Source organism: Heptranchias perlo, chromosome 1, assembly GCF_035084215.1.
Source record: "Heptranchias perlo isolate sHepPer1 chromosome 1, sHepPer1.hap1, whole genome shotgun sequence".
Lineage (NCBI taxonomy): Eukaryota > Metazoa > Chordata > Chondrichthyes > Hexanchiformes > Hexanchidae > Heptranchias > Heptranchias perlo.
Window position 1 is genome coordinate 74,251,297 of NC_090325.1, and position 18,126 is coordinate 74,269,422.

The window sequence follows — 18,126 nt, forward strand, 5'->3', positions numbered from 1 at the left end:
ATGTTTACCCTGAGCCCCTGCAATCACCCCTTTGAATGTCTCCCAATGCTCTGACACTTCAAATAGCTGTTTCCAGTTTACTTCTGCTAAATCGGTTCTCAGTTTAGTAAAATTGGCCTATCCCCAATTGAAAACATTAACTTTGTCCTTTTCCATAACTATGCTAAAACTAACTGTATTATGATCACTACCAGCAAAATGCTCTCCCACTGCTACTTCTTCCACCTGCCCTTCTTCATTTCCTAGCACTAAATCCAGAAATGCCCCCGCCCCCTTTAAGCTTGCTATATACTGGCTTAAAAAAATTCTCCTGTATGCAATTTAAGAATTCTGTGCCCTCTATACCATTCACACTGTTTGTATCCCAGTTAATATTAGGGTAGTTGAAATCCCCTATTACTACCCTATTGTTTTTGCACTTCTCAGAGGAGCAAATATGTAGGCAAATTTCTATCTCCCTCTGACTGTTTGGGGGGGGGGGGTCTATAGTACACTCCCAGTAGTGCGACTGCCCCTTTTTTGTTTTTTAGCTTAACCCATAAGGCCTCATTTGATTCTCCTTCCAAAATATCATCCCTCCTCACAACTGCAATTGTTTCCTTAACCAAAATTGTCACTCCCCCTCCTTTTTTATCCCCCTCTCTATCGCGCCTGAAAACCCTGTAACCAGGGAGCCATTCCTCCTTCTCCTGTGCCCACAAAAGTCAAATTTGGAAATTTCTTCGGCCGTTTTTTGAGCAGCCTCCAGCAGTCCCTTTAAGGATTGCTGGTTAGGCCACACAACACCTGGTACAATTAGGCAGAGTGTGCATGGCGCACGCTCAGCTCACTTGTACCTGAATTTCACATTCGGGATCTTACAACCACTATAGGACCCTGATTTGTATATTAAAGGAGCCCAACACCTGTTTTAAGTGGACACCCTGGATAACTAAAAATCACCCGAGCCAATATGGTGTCCAGTGCACTTCCAGTGCAGATCAGACGCGGCAGATTACGACTCAAAATCTGGAGTTCTAACTCCGATTTTACGCCGGAAAAACGGTTGAGTTTCTCCCCTCAGTTCAGAAATAGATTAATACCAAGCATTGAATTGGCTAAAACAAATTTGTCATGGTAAAAACAAAAAATTCCCTGGCTAATTATGTTGATAACATTTTTTTTTGACCAACTCAAACTTATTATAAAATTAATAAAAATGCTAAGAGCTGTGGTTACAAATAGAATAATTCAACAAGAGGAGAATCAAGAACTTTTTCCTACTGGGAGGGGAATAGTGAAACACAGCTATTGATGGGGGAAAAAAAACTTGAACGCTAGTCTGGAGCTGTGATTCATTCTGCACAGCATAGGAGGGGAGGAGGATCATGTGGCTATCAATATGCTACAATGAGCAAGGCTCTTGTAAACACGCTCTCTGCGGTTTACCTCACAGGGTAATGCATCTATCTTAATGTACGTGGAGGGTAAAAGTGTGAGAAAGTTTTTTTGGTTGTTTTTCATCACGTGTGTCATTAACTTTCTATGAATCCTATCTAGTATCTTGTTTACAGAATGACTCACAGCTGAGCAATGCTATCTGCTTGATACATCAAATTGATGTCACCTAGTCAGATTTTATATCCTCCTGTAACTTTTTAAGGGTTGAATTTACTTTGTCTAATTTCCTTCATTACTTTTCCTAAAAGTACAATGGTCTGCAAAATAAAAAAGCTGAACCTTATAAAGGCAGTAAGAATTCACTGAATACATCTTTTAAAATAAAAATCATCTAGTACAGTGCTCCTTAGACCTTCAAGAACACAGGGTAAAAATTACTGATTATGTTATTGTGCAAACACTTAATGTAACTGCATCAGATTTTTCTCTGCCATTTTAACATAGGTGTCAACCCTCAGTTAAAATAATGGAGAAAGGAATTTGACACAAGCATTTGTACAATAATTGCCATTATATATTAATGACCTGGACCTGGGTATAATATCAAAGTTTACAGATGACACAAAACTCAAACGCAGTAAACAATATGGAGGATAATAACGGACTTCAGGAGGACAAAGACAGACTGGTGAAATGGGCAGACACATGGCACGTGAAATTTAATGCAGAGAAGTGTGAAGTGATACATTCTGGTAGGAAGAATGGCACAATTTTAAAGGGAGTGCAGAAACAGATAGACCTCAGGGTGCACATAAATAATTCTTTGATGGTGGCAGGACAAGTTGAGACGGCTGTTAAAAAAACATATGGGATCCTGGACTTTATTAATAGACGTATAGTGTACAAAAGCAAGGAAGTCATGCTAAACCTTTATAAAACACTGGTTAGACCTCAGCTGGAGTACTGTGTTCAATTCTGGGCACCACACTTTAGGAAGGATGTCAAGGCTTTAGCGAGGGTGCAGAAGAGATTTACTAGAATGGTACCAGGGATGAGGGACTTCAGTTATGTGGAGAGACTGGAGAAGCTGGGGTTGTTCTCCTTCGAACAGAAAAGGTTAAGGGGAGATTTGATATTTCAATTGAGGAAACATTTTTTTACACAGCGAGTTGTTATAATTTGGAATGCACTGCCTGAAACGGTGGTGGAAGAAAAATCAATAGTGACTTTCAAAAGGGAAATGGATAAATACTTAAAGGGAAAAAATTTACAGGGCTATGGGGAAAGAGCAAGGGAATGGGACTAATTGGATAGCTCTTTCAAAGAGCCTCCTCCCGTGCAGTACCTGGTATGATACTATGAATTCCTACCCATGTAACACTTACCTTTTCACAAATAGGAGTGTTATCATTTGCATCAAGGACTTTAACTTCCACTACTGCTTTGGCTACTAAGGTCCCATCAGTAGCTGTAATGTTTAAAAGGTAATGATCCTTCTTCTCTCTATCCAAAGGCTTCCTGACATAAACCTTCCATTCATTTTGAATGTGCTCAATGGCAAATTGTCCCAGAGGATCGCCTCCTGAAAATTTATTTACAATTGGTATTAAAGAGCATTGACATACTAACTTATTTATAACAAAGGAGAACACAGCAATACTACTGCTTAATCATTCGCATCTGTTGCTACTTTTATCTCATTTGATAAAAATTAAAGCAAAAATTTTGAACCACATTGAAAACATTTGTGTATCATCTGCTGCTGCATTAATTTGTCAGTAATCAACCTGGTTAGATACCACCAGAGTTTTTAGAGGAGGTTGTTCCAGCAACAGAGCCTACTAGAAAGCTATCTTTTGAGGTGATTCTGCTTATGGCTTCTGATGGTCATTCAGCAACTCTTGGTGTCAAACAGTTCTACTGGCACTAATGGTTTTCCAGTGCCCTGGCAAAGTTGCCATTCTTTGTGTGTGAGCCTAGATATTGAATGTCAGCGGGCTATTTGACTGAAGAGATTCGTAGCCAAGTCCAATCTTATCATCTTTCTATCTGGGGTGTGGGGCGAGAGGAGACACAAGATTGCGGTCAGTAGTTAGACCTATGACTGAATTTAATCTTTCTTGCTCAGAAACGCAGCATGGCAATTGCTACCCTAGCTGAGATCAGCTGCCTTAGCATATACTGGGAATTAAGCGTGGGCATCTGGTGTGCATGGCCAATTGCTGCATTTAGTGGTACCATTGCCTACTTGCCATTGGGAAAGATGCAATAAGCAAAATCAAATAAATAAAGTAATCAGAAAAGGCAATAATTTCAACTGCCCAAAATGTGCTTTGGTGTGCACGTGGTAACATTAAATCAATAAATTCTTAATAAACTTCACCTTCCATTTCTATTTTAATATACACAGTATTTATAATTTCAAAGCTGGCTGGTAGCAGTTTCCTAATTTTAGGTTCTAACTACAATCTTTGTAGAGACAAAAAACAAAGCAAACTCTTTTTGCCACCTTGTGATTGTGGGCTGGGCCCTGTAACGATATAATAGATTGTTGCATTTAAACCTAGGGGGTACATCATGAAAATAGATGCTAAGTTAAGTAATTTGATTTGGACAAATTCTTTGCAGTAAGAGATGCAGCTCTTTGTACATGGTGTAATTACTGACACATTACTGCCCATGCAAATTAATTTTGTTTCCCTTCAAAGCTCAGTACCAGTTGCAATTTATCAGTAACTCCACCCACACTTTATCTGTCTCAATAATGTACTTACTGTTGGGAAAGTTCCAATAAGCAAAATCCACTAAGTAATCAGAAAAGGGTAACAAGGTAACCTTTACAAAATCAATCCTATTTAGCTTATCACCAGTGAAATATAAAAATACCTCTGCACAATATAAACATAGGAATTAATTATATAAGCAGATCAGAAATGGTTTTGTATCATTCAAAACAGAATCCATAGATATGTAAACAAGAATTGTTTCCAAACCAGTGAAGGGGTTAATGGTCCTAATGCTAAGCACTTCTATGACCATCTGTCATTCCGTCTTTTTGGCAACATCTAACATATGATGAAGCAATAGTGCACTCCGTATTTTCATCTCATAAGTAGGTTCACTGTTAACCAAATACAAGACTAGAAAATTAACCAACAATCACAAAAATGGTCAGTGGAGAAACAAGTGTTAATTTTTTGGAAGGGACAGTTCAAACAATAAAACTAAACGGGTATACAAGGTGCAACGGTGGTATTTTGCCAATTTTCCATTTTATTTTTAACCTGACCTTTCAGAGGACCATTAAGGGTAAAGAGAGATTTCTAGCATTCTTTTGTTCACAAATAATAGAATTAACAAGTTTTACCTTCAACATAATGGCCTGGAATTCACTGTAACGGCAATATTGGCGACGAATGCCGTAAGTTAGACCATTTTGCTCCCTGTTATTCTAGTGATGAATTTACACTACAATTTGCTGGAAAATTAATTAGAATGCACTGCAGCGAGCATAGCGCCGGACTGGGAGCGGCAAATGGCCAAAATAAAAACCCACAGTGATGCGATGCTACTCGGGCCCGAAAGTGTTTAAAATAAATGTCTGAAGGTTGAACTGACAGGCAGAAACAAGTACAAATTCCAAATTATAAAAAGCTGATACGCCTGAAGGACTGTTTTTATATCTTTCTGGTTAGTTCATTAGATGGAACAGTGACCCCCACTCCCTTCCCATTGACCCATTGAGATTGTACGAACAACATAGAAACCAGAGGCTTTCAGTCTTCAATTGCTCAGGCAGTCTGTAATCCCAGTGCTATTTCTGATTTACTACTTGGATTTTAATAAGGCATAAATGGGCACATTGTGATCACTAGCAACCAAATTCATAACACATAGAATTAGCAATCAGAGGTTAGGAACCGGCAACCCGCTCCCGCCAGAGATATATAATTTCTGTTGCTTTGCACCTTGCACCAGTGACACTAGGCACTGTCAGAACTGCACCAGTGAATAATAAAAAAAGGAACCTAATGCGAGCAACACAATTATTTCTTAATTTAAATAATAAACTACAATTCTTGTGATTGCACCAAACATACCGAGCCCACCAATGCCATTCTGTAATGGTCTAAGTGGTTGCAGCGATCACAGTGGCATTAAAAACTCGATCTCGCCTATTGATAATTAGTTGTTCAACTTTTTCAGCGAGGGTCTCGGTGGAGCAATGTAAAAGTCCCAGCAAATCAAGGCATGATGGAGGTAATGACATAAGTCACTCATGCTATAATTTCCAGGAATTTCTGCACCATAATAATGTCGTATGCCATTACAACGGCCCAAGCTTTCACCAAATTCCAGCCCAATGTTAAGGTTAAGTGAAGAAGTTTGCTGAGCTTTGTATTGCTGAAGCAGTCAGCTTCCAAGCAATAGTTCAGTAGTTTTGGACACATGTACATTTAAATATATAAATTATGGTAACCCTATTTTCAAAATAAATATTTTTAAAAATCTGATTACAGAAAGAAACTTGTCAATTTTGCTGTAAGTCTAAGTTTTTTAAGGTTCTCAGGTAGATTGCTAAGGTCAGACTGTTACATGGACACATAGCAAATTACTATAACAATTCGCACACAGAGGGGGCAGAAGTTCCTTTCGGCCAGTCTTCAGGCCCAAAATGAGCGCCACACATGTAATGTGCATCCCAAGTGGGAAGCCCGAGGCCAGCCCAAAATTAGGCCTCGGGTTCTATTAATAATATTTGTGCAAGCTGCCACAGGCATAAATTTCCAGCATTTTAAGAAGTTCAATGTCAGGTCGCTTGCCTCGCCTGGTCGGACGTTTTTCATGCGTGCTTTGGGAACGGGATGTTGGTCCCCAAAATTGGCCCTCTTTGTGCCTGTTTTATGGGGATGAAGCGGGCCCAAGAGGTCCAATTTCTACCCAGAAACTGTAAAAGGAACCCAGGGACTAACAAAAGAGATTGGTTTATCAAGTCTGGCAAAAACCAAATAGATTTAAGTTACTACACTGTAAAGTTTTACAGATAAACAATGATTTAACTCCATTTAAATCTAATGGCAAGGCATGGGGAATATAAACGTCACAATTTCTTAAATGTCAGTCCCATTAATCTAACAAAAATCTACATTCAGCTTTTACATGAGTAAAGTGTTAACATAAATATGTATCGTCCTCAATATCTGCACAAAGCACTTGTAACATATTACTCTACTTTGACAAAGTCCTTACCTGTAATGTAGCAGGTAACTTGTCTATTGACTTCTTCAGTATCAGAATCTGTAGTACTCAGGATAGCTATCACTCCACCGGGTGGGTCATCTTCACTCACAGTCCCCTTGTAGACCTCAGCAGTAAAGCGTGGAGGGTTGTCATTCACATCAGTAACAGTGACATCCACCACTGTAGAAGTGGACAATTGTACCTTTTCTCCATGATCGGATGCTACTACTATGATGTCATACTTCTTCTGTTTCTCATGGTCCAACTCTCTGAGAGTTGCTATCCAACCTGTTTCACTGTTAATGGTGAAGAGTTCCAGCATATCATCAGGCTCCTGAGATTGAGCTAAACTGTAAGTCACCTGACCATTGGCTCCAGAATCCAGGTCGGTTGCTTTTACCTGAATTACTGTGGTTCCTTCAGGTAGGTTTTCTACAACAAAGGCTTCATACGGATTAGAATCAAAAATGGGTTTGTTGTCATTTTCATCTTTCACTTGAATACTTACATCCACGGAAGAAACAACTTCATATTCCTCAAAAGGATATTGTGCCATGACTGTAATCTGATACCATTTAGTCATTTCATGATCAAGTTTCTTTTCAGTTTTTAACCTCCCAGTATCCCGTTCTATGGTAAATATTTCATCCTTGTTACTTTCAGGTGTATTTCCCTTCACAAGACTGTAGACCAATGGTTCATCATTTTCTGCTCTAATCAAATCAATCTCAGTTCCAACGCTGATCTCCTCAGAGACTGTGAATGTATAGAAGGGTTCTGGAAATTTTGGAAGTGGGACCTCAGGTGGGAGTATTCGAACGTAGACAGGAACAACAGACTCCTGCCGTGGAACTCCACCATCTTTAGCTCTGACAAAGAAAGTATAAAAGTTGTTCTCTAGTCCAACTAGGCTTTCTTTGGTGCTGATGATTCCAGAAAATGAATCAATTTGAAGGTTTTCTTCAACATTGTCAGAATCTGCCTCAATGGTGTAGACAATATCTGCATTACTACCTTCATCAGCATCTGATGCTACAATCTTAATGACTGAAGATCCCTTTGGAAGATACGACCCAATGTTTACCTTATACTCTGCAGCTCGGAACTGAGGCATATTATCATTTTCGTCGGTGAGTATAACATTGATATTGCAGAAAGCCACTTTGCCACCACCATCTTTTGCCATAATACTGATAGTGATCACCTTCTCTACTGGGTTTTCACGATCCAATTTCTCTGATGTGAAAATTTTTCCTTTCTGATCAACAGAAAATTTGTCTCTTGCAAAGTCATTAACAATGAAATAACTTATGTGCCCATATGTACCAGAGTCTTCATCTGTTGCCTTCACTTCAATCACCAGGGTGCCAACATCAGAATTTTCAGCCAATTCTACTTCATGGTCAGTTTGATCAAAGACAGGCTTATGGAAATTAGCAGTAATAATGCTTACTCGAACTTTTGCTGAGCTTCTAAAAACACCATCTGACACAGATACACTAAGATTGTAAACTGCCTCCAGATTCTGCTTGTGCAAGTTTGCAACAGTAATAATGCCCGACTTACTATCTATTGCAAAATTCATACGATCATTGCCAGACACAATTGAATATCGAAGTTTCTCCACATCAGAAGTATCTGCATCAGAGGCCTGCACATGTGTTACAAAATGCCCACGGGTTACAGGCTCACTTACTGAGGCCTGGTACAGCAGTTCGTTGAACAATGGTGGGTTGTCATTCAAATCAGTGATGTGTACAGTCAGAATAACGTCACTGCTAAGTTGAGGCTTGCCACTATCCAGGGTTCTAACAAGGAGATTATACTGTTGAATCTGTTCATAATCAAGCATCCGTGCTGTCAAAATGAGGCCACTGGTGCTGTCAATGTGAAAATATTCTGAGCTTTTGGTCACATCTTCTACCAATTGGTAGTAAAGAACTTTATTCATTCCAGAATCTGAATCCATGGCAGTGACTTGGACCACTGATGTACCCACCACAGAGGCCTCAGATAGAGTGGCAGTGTATTTCCTCTCTGTAAACAGTGGAGGATTATCATTAACATCTTCTACCACAATATCAACAAATACCTCAGCGTGAGATCCAGTCAGTGAGTCTGTTGCTCTTACAGTTAACTTGTAAGCTGGATGTGTCTCAAAGTCTAGTGAGCTAATTACATTTATAACTCCAGTGTTGAAATTGATTGTAAACTGATTGAAAGGATCTCCATCTGTGATGCTGTAAATGACACGAGGACCTTCTGGACTGTTAGCCTGTACATATACAACGGGTGTGTGCAGCTGAATATTCTCAGGTATCTCAATACTGTAGAATGGCTTTTCAAATACAGGCATGGCTTTGTTTATAACAGTGATTGGCACTTCAACTTCTGCAGAAAGTGATACTGCTCCTCCATCTTTTGCTACAACAACAATAACATACTCCACATTTGATAGGTTGGGTTCAAAAATCTTCTTTAGGGATATTTCCCCTGATGGTCCTACCTGAAAATGTTCATGGCGTTCTTTGAGGTAATAGTAAACTTCTCCATTTTTACCAACATCCTTGTCTATAGCAGTGACTTGGCGAATAACATGGCCTACTTCAGCATCAACCTGGACTACTGCATAATAAGGCAGGTTGACAAAAACTGGAGCATTGTCATTAATGTCTTCAACAGTAACCTTCACAACCACATGAGCAACTCTTGATGGATTCTTTTCTTCGCTAACTTCAACCACTACATCGTACACTTCCTGCTCTTCACGATCAAATGGAATTCCTGTAGTTGCAAGAACACCTGAAGTGTGACTTATTTTAAACTTTCTATCAGGGTTAAGGATATGGTAAAATAATGGTTCATTCATTTCATTGCCCATTGTAGTAATAATGGCTATAGTTTTAACTTCTGTAGAGTTTTCCTTTACCATAGCAGAGTATGAGCTTTGTGTGAATTTCAGGTGGCTTTCTTTGCTTTCTTTTATATTTATTCGCACCAAAGTTGTGCTTGAAAATCTGCCATCACTAGCTCTAACTGTAAGCTCATATCTGCTCCTCAAATGAACAGTGTTTTGCACTGAAATAAGTGCTGTCTTCGCATCTATGGAGAACTTCTCACCTATGTTACCATCAATTATAGAATAAATTAGATCTGCGTTTGAACCAGAGTCTGCGTCTGTGGCATTTACAACAGTCACTTTCACTCCTTTATATGTTGGCACAAGCAGAGACATCTCGTACAAATTCTGAACAAATACTGGTGGGCAATCATTTACATCAATCACATGAATAGTAACATTTGCTGGATGTTCTGCAAATAACTGTGGGTTTCCACCATCATGCACTTGCACAGTGAAGTGAAAAACATTCGTCTGCTCATAGTCTAGTTTCATCACTGCACGGATGGCACCTGTGCTGGAGTCAACAGCAAAATATTTCTGGGCAGATGGTTCAGCAATCTGATAAACCAGAAGAGCATTGGATCCTTCATCAGCATCTGTGGCTTGAATTACCAGTGGAGTATTTTTGTCATTTAGAACAACACTGTTGATATGGGCAGATTCACTAATGATTCCTATATACTCTGACTGAGTGAAGACTGGCATGTTGTCATTTTCATCTCGCAGGTGTATCAAAACAGTGATATTGGTAGATAAGACAGCCATATTTGTAGCTTGAACTGTAAGTCTGTACGAAGCCAGTCCTTCATTGTCAAGTGCCTTTTGAGTGATTATGACACCCGAGTTAGGATTGATGTTAAATGCACCATCTGTATTTCCATCTTTTATTTCATAAACAATAGACGATTGGCTGGATGCAGTTACCAGGATGACAAAGCTACCAACACTGGCCCCTTCACTTATCTCTGCATAGTACTCCTTTACTGTAAACTTGGGTGCTGCATTATCTGAAATGGTCACAAAGATGCGAACTGTAGTAATAGCACTCATTGGAGGTTTTCCTCCATCAGTTGCTTTGACTATAAGTTCATACTGCCTCCGTGTACTACGGTCCAAACCTTTTGCAACTATAATAGTACCCAGAACTGGATCAATGGCAAAACTGTTGCCAGCATTTCCTGCAAAAACAAATATGTTAACACCAAATTAGAACATATACATATAGAATATTATAGACATACATTGGTGAGATATAATATTAATAAAATGAATTAGAAATTGGTCATCATTGCACTGTTTACCAGATGGAGAACGGTGACAAAAATGGCCAATTTCGCAAGGCTTTGGCTGGCACCTCAAGGCATATTGGCCTCAGACAATGTTTAGGCATCTAGGTGGCCGCCTAAAACAGATGTTTGGTCCCTTGCATATGTTGACAAGAGGCGTAACATCAGTTTTAGGCTCCCTCCAAGAACTTGAGCTGCCCTGAGTGCAGCCGGGGGGAGGGGGAAATTGGTCCTCCCGGCTCCACAATAAGGTGAGTAACAAAGTTAAAACTTGCCTTTCCAGGGGGAATCCTCCAGCAGTTCCTTTAAGGACTGCTGGTTTGGCTGCTAAGCGCCTGATGAAACCGACAGCAGCATGTACAGCGCATGCTGCAGTCACTCGTAATTGAATTTTGCAAATGGGGCCTGAAACATATGTAAAGGGCTTAACGCTAGTTCAAGGCGTGCAACCTGGATGCCTACAGAGGAACCCTAACCAATATGGCAGATGGCACACTTCCAGCAAGGAATGAGCATGCACACAACACTTGCCATATTGGACCGTTAGACACCCGTTTTATGTTTGTAAAATGGATGCAGCACAATCCAATTTCTAGGTCCTTGCTTCTTCAGTCACAGTCTAAAGAGACCACATAAAATATTATTTTTCCTCAAATCTAATAATTAAAATCAGAAAGGTTATTTAAAACTTTTAATGTTGCCTTTTGAATGCTATCAAGTGTGATCTGTTGCACACGAGCCAAACTCTTCATCTGAAAATGTGTAATGGAGTGCACAGCAAAAGTGGCTAGACTGTTATCTTGTTTTGTTATCTTATTAAAACCATAATCTCTTTTTTCTCCCAGACATTAAAGTAACTAGAATTTGGTCAAATCACTCGGTCACTTAAGTGGTTCAAGATTTTTAATATTTTGTTGAAAAATATATTATTTAAAATTTAACAAGGAAATCTCACTTAATACTTCACTACTTGGTAGTTTCTGCATTTTAAAATTTTTGCTTTCCACACAATCCCAAACTGTCCCATAAATAATAGCTAAACCATTCCAGACATCTGAGGAATGTGCTTAATCCAACATTCACCATATTTTCCACCCCCAATATCATTGTTTGTTGTATAAAATACAATGCTGGGAAAATAGAAAAAATGTTTTCATAGGTTAATAATGTCTTCAAGATGTTTGCAATCATGTTCGTCACAACACAATCCAATTATTTATACTGATTAGAATATATGTATAATTAAAAGAAAAAGAAAAATAGGTACATTTGAGGAGCAATTTAACAAATTTGTACTACTGACATGAAACTATGCCCTCTGGGAATGTATATCAGGAATTTGAAAGTTTCCCGTGATTTTTCATTCATAATGGACACATGCCCGAATTCCCCGCACAAAACCGGCGAGCTACAGCACAGCGCCCATTTGGCACCCACAGCTCAACAGTGGAATTTAAATGTGACCCCAACCTGAAAATGGTTTGAGCCTCCCGACTGTGGCCTTGGGGGGATGGGGCATGCAACCAATATCAGGCCTATTTTGGACCCAACTTGAAAATCTCTCCCATTGTGTTCTGCCAGCATTTTCTGTTTTCATTTCAAACCTCTATAAATGGTTATTTTCTCTCATTTTTAAATTTCTCCAATTTCACCATTATCTCACCTTTTTGTTTGTGAGCCTCCCATGTCTTTTCACATTCTAATTTCTTTTTACATTCTTTTGTTTTTTAAATGCCTTTCCATTGCCTCATTAATTATTTTTTATCTAACAGTTTTCTATCATGCAGTTTACAGATTATTCAGCTCATTACCTCCCTCTATGTGACTGCAGTATCTGTTGTTTGCCGTATCCCTTTTTCTATTTTTTCCAAATTGACTAAAATGCTTACTTATTATCGTTTTATTTACAGCTCTGATGAAGGGTATTCACCTGAAACATGAGCTTGTCTTTTCTCTTTACAGATGCTGACTGACCTGTTGGGTATTTTCCAGCATTTCCTGTTTTTATTCAATCAGTAATTCAAGTCTCAAACCAAGAAAACTGATATAAATCATTACCCGATTCAATAGTGTAAGTAACTTCTGCATTTCGGCCCTTATCTTTATCCAGTGCTGTGACCTGAAGCACCGCTGAGTCAACTGCAGCAGATTCGTACACACGACCAGTATAGGAAGAGCTGGTAAACCATGGTGCATGGTCATTGGTATCTTCAACATTAATAATTACTCTTACGTAATTGCGTTTGACAGGAACATCTTGATCTCGAACCTTGGGAAGAAATTAACAAATGAGTGTACCACCACAAAAAGAATCACTTGACTATCTCAACTCCCATCCTCCTTTGCTTCCTCTTCAAAATCGGAATGTGATACAAAACGGGCGATAGCAAATCGGCAGCACGTTTTGCACCACATTCTAATTTTGAAGTCAATGGAAAAGAAAATTGAACGGGGTGCAAAATGGGCTGCCAATTCGATATCGCCCGTTTTGCTCTTTCGCCAAGAAACAATTTCACGCCCAATGTTTGAATTATAGTAACAGTAAGGCCTTCCAAGTGCTGGTAGGCACAGGACTGGAACAATGCATACACATTTTCAGTGGGGAGGACAGCCTAATTGTACAAAAAAGTGAGAAGAATGGAAATATGTGACAGGGTCAGCACCATCTCTGCTACTTAGATGGCACGACAAGAGGTGTGGAAGAAGGTCCTCAATTTAAAGAACACAAAGGTAAAGCATGAATAGTAGTATAAAATGGGAATAAGTGAGTATTTAGGGTCTTGAAGTAGAGTAGTAGTTAAATCTATATGTAGAAAAAAGTTAGCAATCTTACAACACCAGGTTATAGTCCAACAGTTTTATTTGAAAATCACAAGCTTTCGGAGCTTACCTCCTTCGTCAGGTGATTGAGTCAATCACCTGACGAAGGAGGTAAGCTCCGAAAGCTTGTGATTTTCAAATAAAACTGTTGGACTATAACCTGGTGTTGTAAGATTGCTTACATTTGTCTACCCCAGTCCATCACCGGCATCTCCACATCATAGAAAAAAGTTAGCAAGGATGCAGCAAGTAAGGCACTTTAAGTAAAAATAGGTTATGCAAATTACATAAGGCCTGTCATGATGGGAGAGAAAATATATTGCAGCAAGGGACTTCAATGGTCCAAATCACCATCCTCCTTACTGCTCTTACTTTTAAAGGAAAAAAGGCACATAATAGAAGAGTACAATGTGCAACAGTGAAGCCCAAAATATCTTTTTAGGGTGGGGAGAAACATTTCAAAGCCTTTAGGACTGTGGAAATGACAGCAAAGGGTAGAACTAGTTAGATGCATCATAAAATCATATATTGAAAGGCTTACACAATACTTTACATCAGTATGTCCACACTTACTGATTCTGCACAAGCATACAATACTACATATACTGACAATACGGTAACCAAATGATTATGCATCTGTAATTATGATGTGCCACCTGCTCTCCTCACAAAGCAAGGAGACCCCAGTGAATCACCAGCTGCATGCAAGGAACACCACACACTTGAGTTTCAACTGTTATCACCCCAATGGAAGCAAGGAGCGGTACAGATGTACACATTATTGGTGAGGACTGTTGATGGTTGATGAGATGGAGCTTGTACTAACAGAGGCCCAACATGCTGATTGCTCCCACTGAGCTGTAGTGGTCCTGCTTTAATAAGGAGGCTAGTTCAGAAGCAGCATACTATGGAACAAACATTTCTCTTCTTGCACATGGTTTTGGAAGGTAATCTGGATAGAGTGGATGAATCCAACACTCATATGAGCTGCCATCTCCCACGAGTGCTGTCTGTTATCTGCACTGCAGTCTGCCTTTGAATAAGTGGCAATACCAGTGCATCTGCAGTGGAAAACTCACTTACATACACAGGTCATAGACGCAGTAGAAGCACTTCTCACGCATGCTGCAATGGAGTCTAAGATTCAGTTATGGCTTTTTCAACTCATTTGGAGAACGGTTACGGCAACCATGGTGGAAGGATTACAAAACCATAAATCTAGACTGCATGACTGAAGCAATGAGTCCCAGAAGTGGAAAAATATTCCAGTCTCTGGTATTGCTGTCCCGCACTCTGATGAGAACCAAACCAGTCCTTCAATTTGCTGCCTGTAGTCAAACATAATTGGTGAAAGGTGGAAAAAAGTCAGGCAGTATATATACTAGTAAAATTATTAAAAGCATTGGCTGTGATAAAATCTGAAATATGTCAAGAAAATGTATTTTCACTGAAGAGTATTAAACTCACCATTATAGTAAGCACATGCTGATGCTTGGTCTCATGGTCCAGTCTTTCGGCAGTGAAGAGAACCCCAGTACCAGGATCCAGCCTAAATCTTTTCAAACTGCTAGGATCTGTGCTGCTTTGAAGAGTGTAAATTAATTTGTTCTTCTCATCCTTATCACTGGCACTAACTTGGAGGATTATTGTTTCAGGAATTGTATCTTCCGGGATATTTACTTCATATTTTGGTTTTGAAAACTCAGGTCGATGGTCATTTGTATCAATGACTTTAATGTATACCTGAAATGAAGTAAAATTTTACATTTGATAACTGGAATTCCACTACGTTTCTTTCATACATCAAGAGGAACTCAATACAATAGCAGCCCTCATCATTCTATTAATATGGCTTTAATGACTTCAAGTTTGTGATATAGCAAGATTGTGTTTGAATGTCAATAGAATTCTATCATATAAAATGAATTATACATATTACAAAATGAACAATAGACACTTAGATTGCTTACTATATTTTTCAAAATTCTAATCAGCTGAAAAGTATACCTGGATAAACAGATTAGGTGAATAAGTTAGAGCAACACATTTGTCTATGAAAGCCCACAAATGAAAATCTAAATGGTTTCTAATTACCAGATTATAATTTCCATTTTAAATAGCTTCATTTCTTTTGCCTCTTTCTCCTGAGAAGTCATTAACAAGGTTTAGAGCATTCTTAAGTACTCAAACTGTTAACAAGCTGTGCTTAATCATGAAGAATCCAAAATATTGTTATTCAGAAACTCCTTATATTCAGCTGAAGACTCTCAAACATTTCCAGAACTTTAGATAACACAGAATGCCTGTCTTCACTATCATTCCATTGACTCCTACTGCTGAGGCCAGATGTGCTGCTGACTGCAGCAATTCACGTCTAAAGAAGTTTTTGTTTGTCCAGCCATTCAGAAAGATGAACTCGAATTGCACATTACTGAAAATCACTGGCATCATGTGTGATTTAACTCAAATTAATTAATATATTAAGTATGCAAGGATAGCTTATTTTGCACAGCTCTATACACAGTTATCAGCTTTCTAAATTCCTACTATTGTAACGCTGTTGTTATAAAAACAAGTACTGTCTCCAAGTGATGCTTACTGAACAGACATGGTGGAAGTGATACCAATCCACAGCAGTACCAATCCAGTTTCTTCTGAAACTTAGAATGATATCACACATGTGCAGGTACTCCACGTTTCAGAGGAAACTCGAGCACCCAGTGTACGTGGTTTATGTCATCTACCTGCACATACTGACATCTATTAATTGGTATGAATCTAATACAGTGAGGAGGGATTCGTCTCATGCGAATAAGTAGATACATTGGTGTCTATAACATGTCAAGTTATCATGATGCACATCAGTTTCTGGAATGCCTTGCTAGATGCTGCTGTCAAAATGGAACCAGCACATCACCAAAAGATCAGACCATCTATGTGAGCTGATATTGTTTGAGGCACTCCATCAGTGCTGATTTCAGATTCAGCAGCTGTGAATCTGGTAGCAGATTCCCCCCCGCACAATCTATGGGATTTGGGGCCTTCTGGCTGCTGCACTCTAACAATAGCCAGTATCCAGAAGGCCCAGATGTCGGTGGCCAGGAGCACAGCTGCACGCCCACACTCCAGTTTCCGTTGCCTCCCCTGTTCACCTCCTGAATACTGTGCCTGTTTAGTGCCCAGCTACAGCTCCCAAAAGAAAGCAGGCTCTGATGTTTTATTATGATGCTAAACTTTATGTATGTATGTACCTCTTAAGGCTAAGCAAACTGGGTGAATTCATAGAGGTCAATCAAGAAATTTTAGACATTCTGGCTCTGATATTATGTGATACTGGAGAGTTCATCTGTTACTATATTTTGTCATTGTGCCATTTGAAGTGTGACAGAAGTAAGGCAGGCAGGAAATACATGCTTGACGTACCATTTTAAAAATATTACTACCTATCTCTTGTGGCATTGCTCATGGTGAATTAAAGGTTTTATAACAATAACTGTTATGCTTGTAACATTCTATGGGCCAGAATTTACTGTCAAATTAACGGTGAGGCTAACAGCACTCACTGTTATTTTATACATAAATCAGACAGCAATTTCAAGCAAGGGCAGATGCGCAGTTAAACATGAAAATCCAGAAGTTGCTGTCCGAGATGCACCGTTCCGCCATCAGCTTCATGAAAATGGCATCTCGCTGTTTCACTCACTAGTCAAAAACATTGAACGGCGTGAAATTCCTGTATTTGCAGGGTAGATGCGAACTAAACTCACCGCAGAAAATTATTCCTTAACCTATGTATTCAATTTTTACCTCTTTTTCTAAAGTGCAGGGTACACAGGAAAATGGCAGGCAACACGTAGCAGATTGGAGGTAGCTAGGGGCAGTTTAGCAACAGTAGACGAGGGGATTGTGGGGTATGGCAGCACTGTGTAGGTGAAGGCTGGGGTTTGGTAGAACTGATAGATGCAATGTGGGGTTTGGTTTACCCAGTAATCCCCAGGGTCTGTTGGCATGGCTTGGCAGCCTGGCAGAGGGTCTCTGAATGTGGCAGCATGAGAGATGGTGTTGGAGCCTTGAGTACTGTGGGTGAAGAGATCCGGCAACACAGGGAGCTCATACATGTATCTGGGAGCATTGGAGAGAGGTCAGTACTGGAGGTAGAGGGTCTCAGGATTTAGCATCACTGGAGGGAGCTAATGAGTTTAATTACACTGGGGGAAATTAAAGGGTCTAGTACTGTTGGGAAGGGTGATCCTACAGCCTCATAGCATTGGAAAGGGGCATCCTGGTATGGTATCAGAGGATGTTGGGGGGTGGGGGGCGCGGAGAATTAATTCTCTTCACTCCCCAAAACAAAACATGCCTGTTTTATATTAAAAAGTTTACCTAGCAGCGAGCTTTGGGGAAACACTTTCAGCAATCTTGCCCCCTTGTCCCAGAGTGCGAAAAGCTGGCCATGATCAGGAACTGACTCAAAGTTCCTTGAGCAATTTCAGCACA

The 18,126-nt window shown here is 39.6% G+C and overlaps 1 protein-coding gene across 4 annotated transcripts in view; it reads right to left on the bottom strand.

Moving 5' to 3' along the window:
- The window catches only part of fat1a (FAT atypical cadherin 1a), a 177,771-nt gene that overhangs the window by 39,604 nt on the left and 120,041 nt on the right, over positions 1–18,126 (bottom strand). For all 4 annotated transcript variants that reach the window (XM_067986812.1, XM_067986807.1, XM_067986800.1 and 1 more), the window contains exons 7-10: positions 15,097–15,372; positions 12,868–13,078; positions 6,631–10,701; positions 2,766–2,962 (exon numbers count right to left, since the gene is read on the bottom strand). In XM_067986812.1, coding sequence (XP_067842913.1) covers positions 2,766–2,962; positions 6,631–10,701; positions 12,868–13,078; positions 15,097–15,372 — 4,755 coding nt within the window. The remainder of the gene's footprint in view (positions 1–2,765; positions 2,963–6,630; positions 10,702–12,867; positions 13,079–15,096; positions 15,373–18,126) is intronic.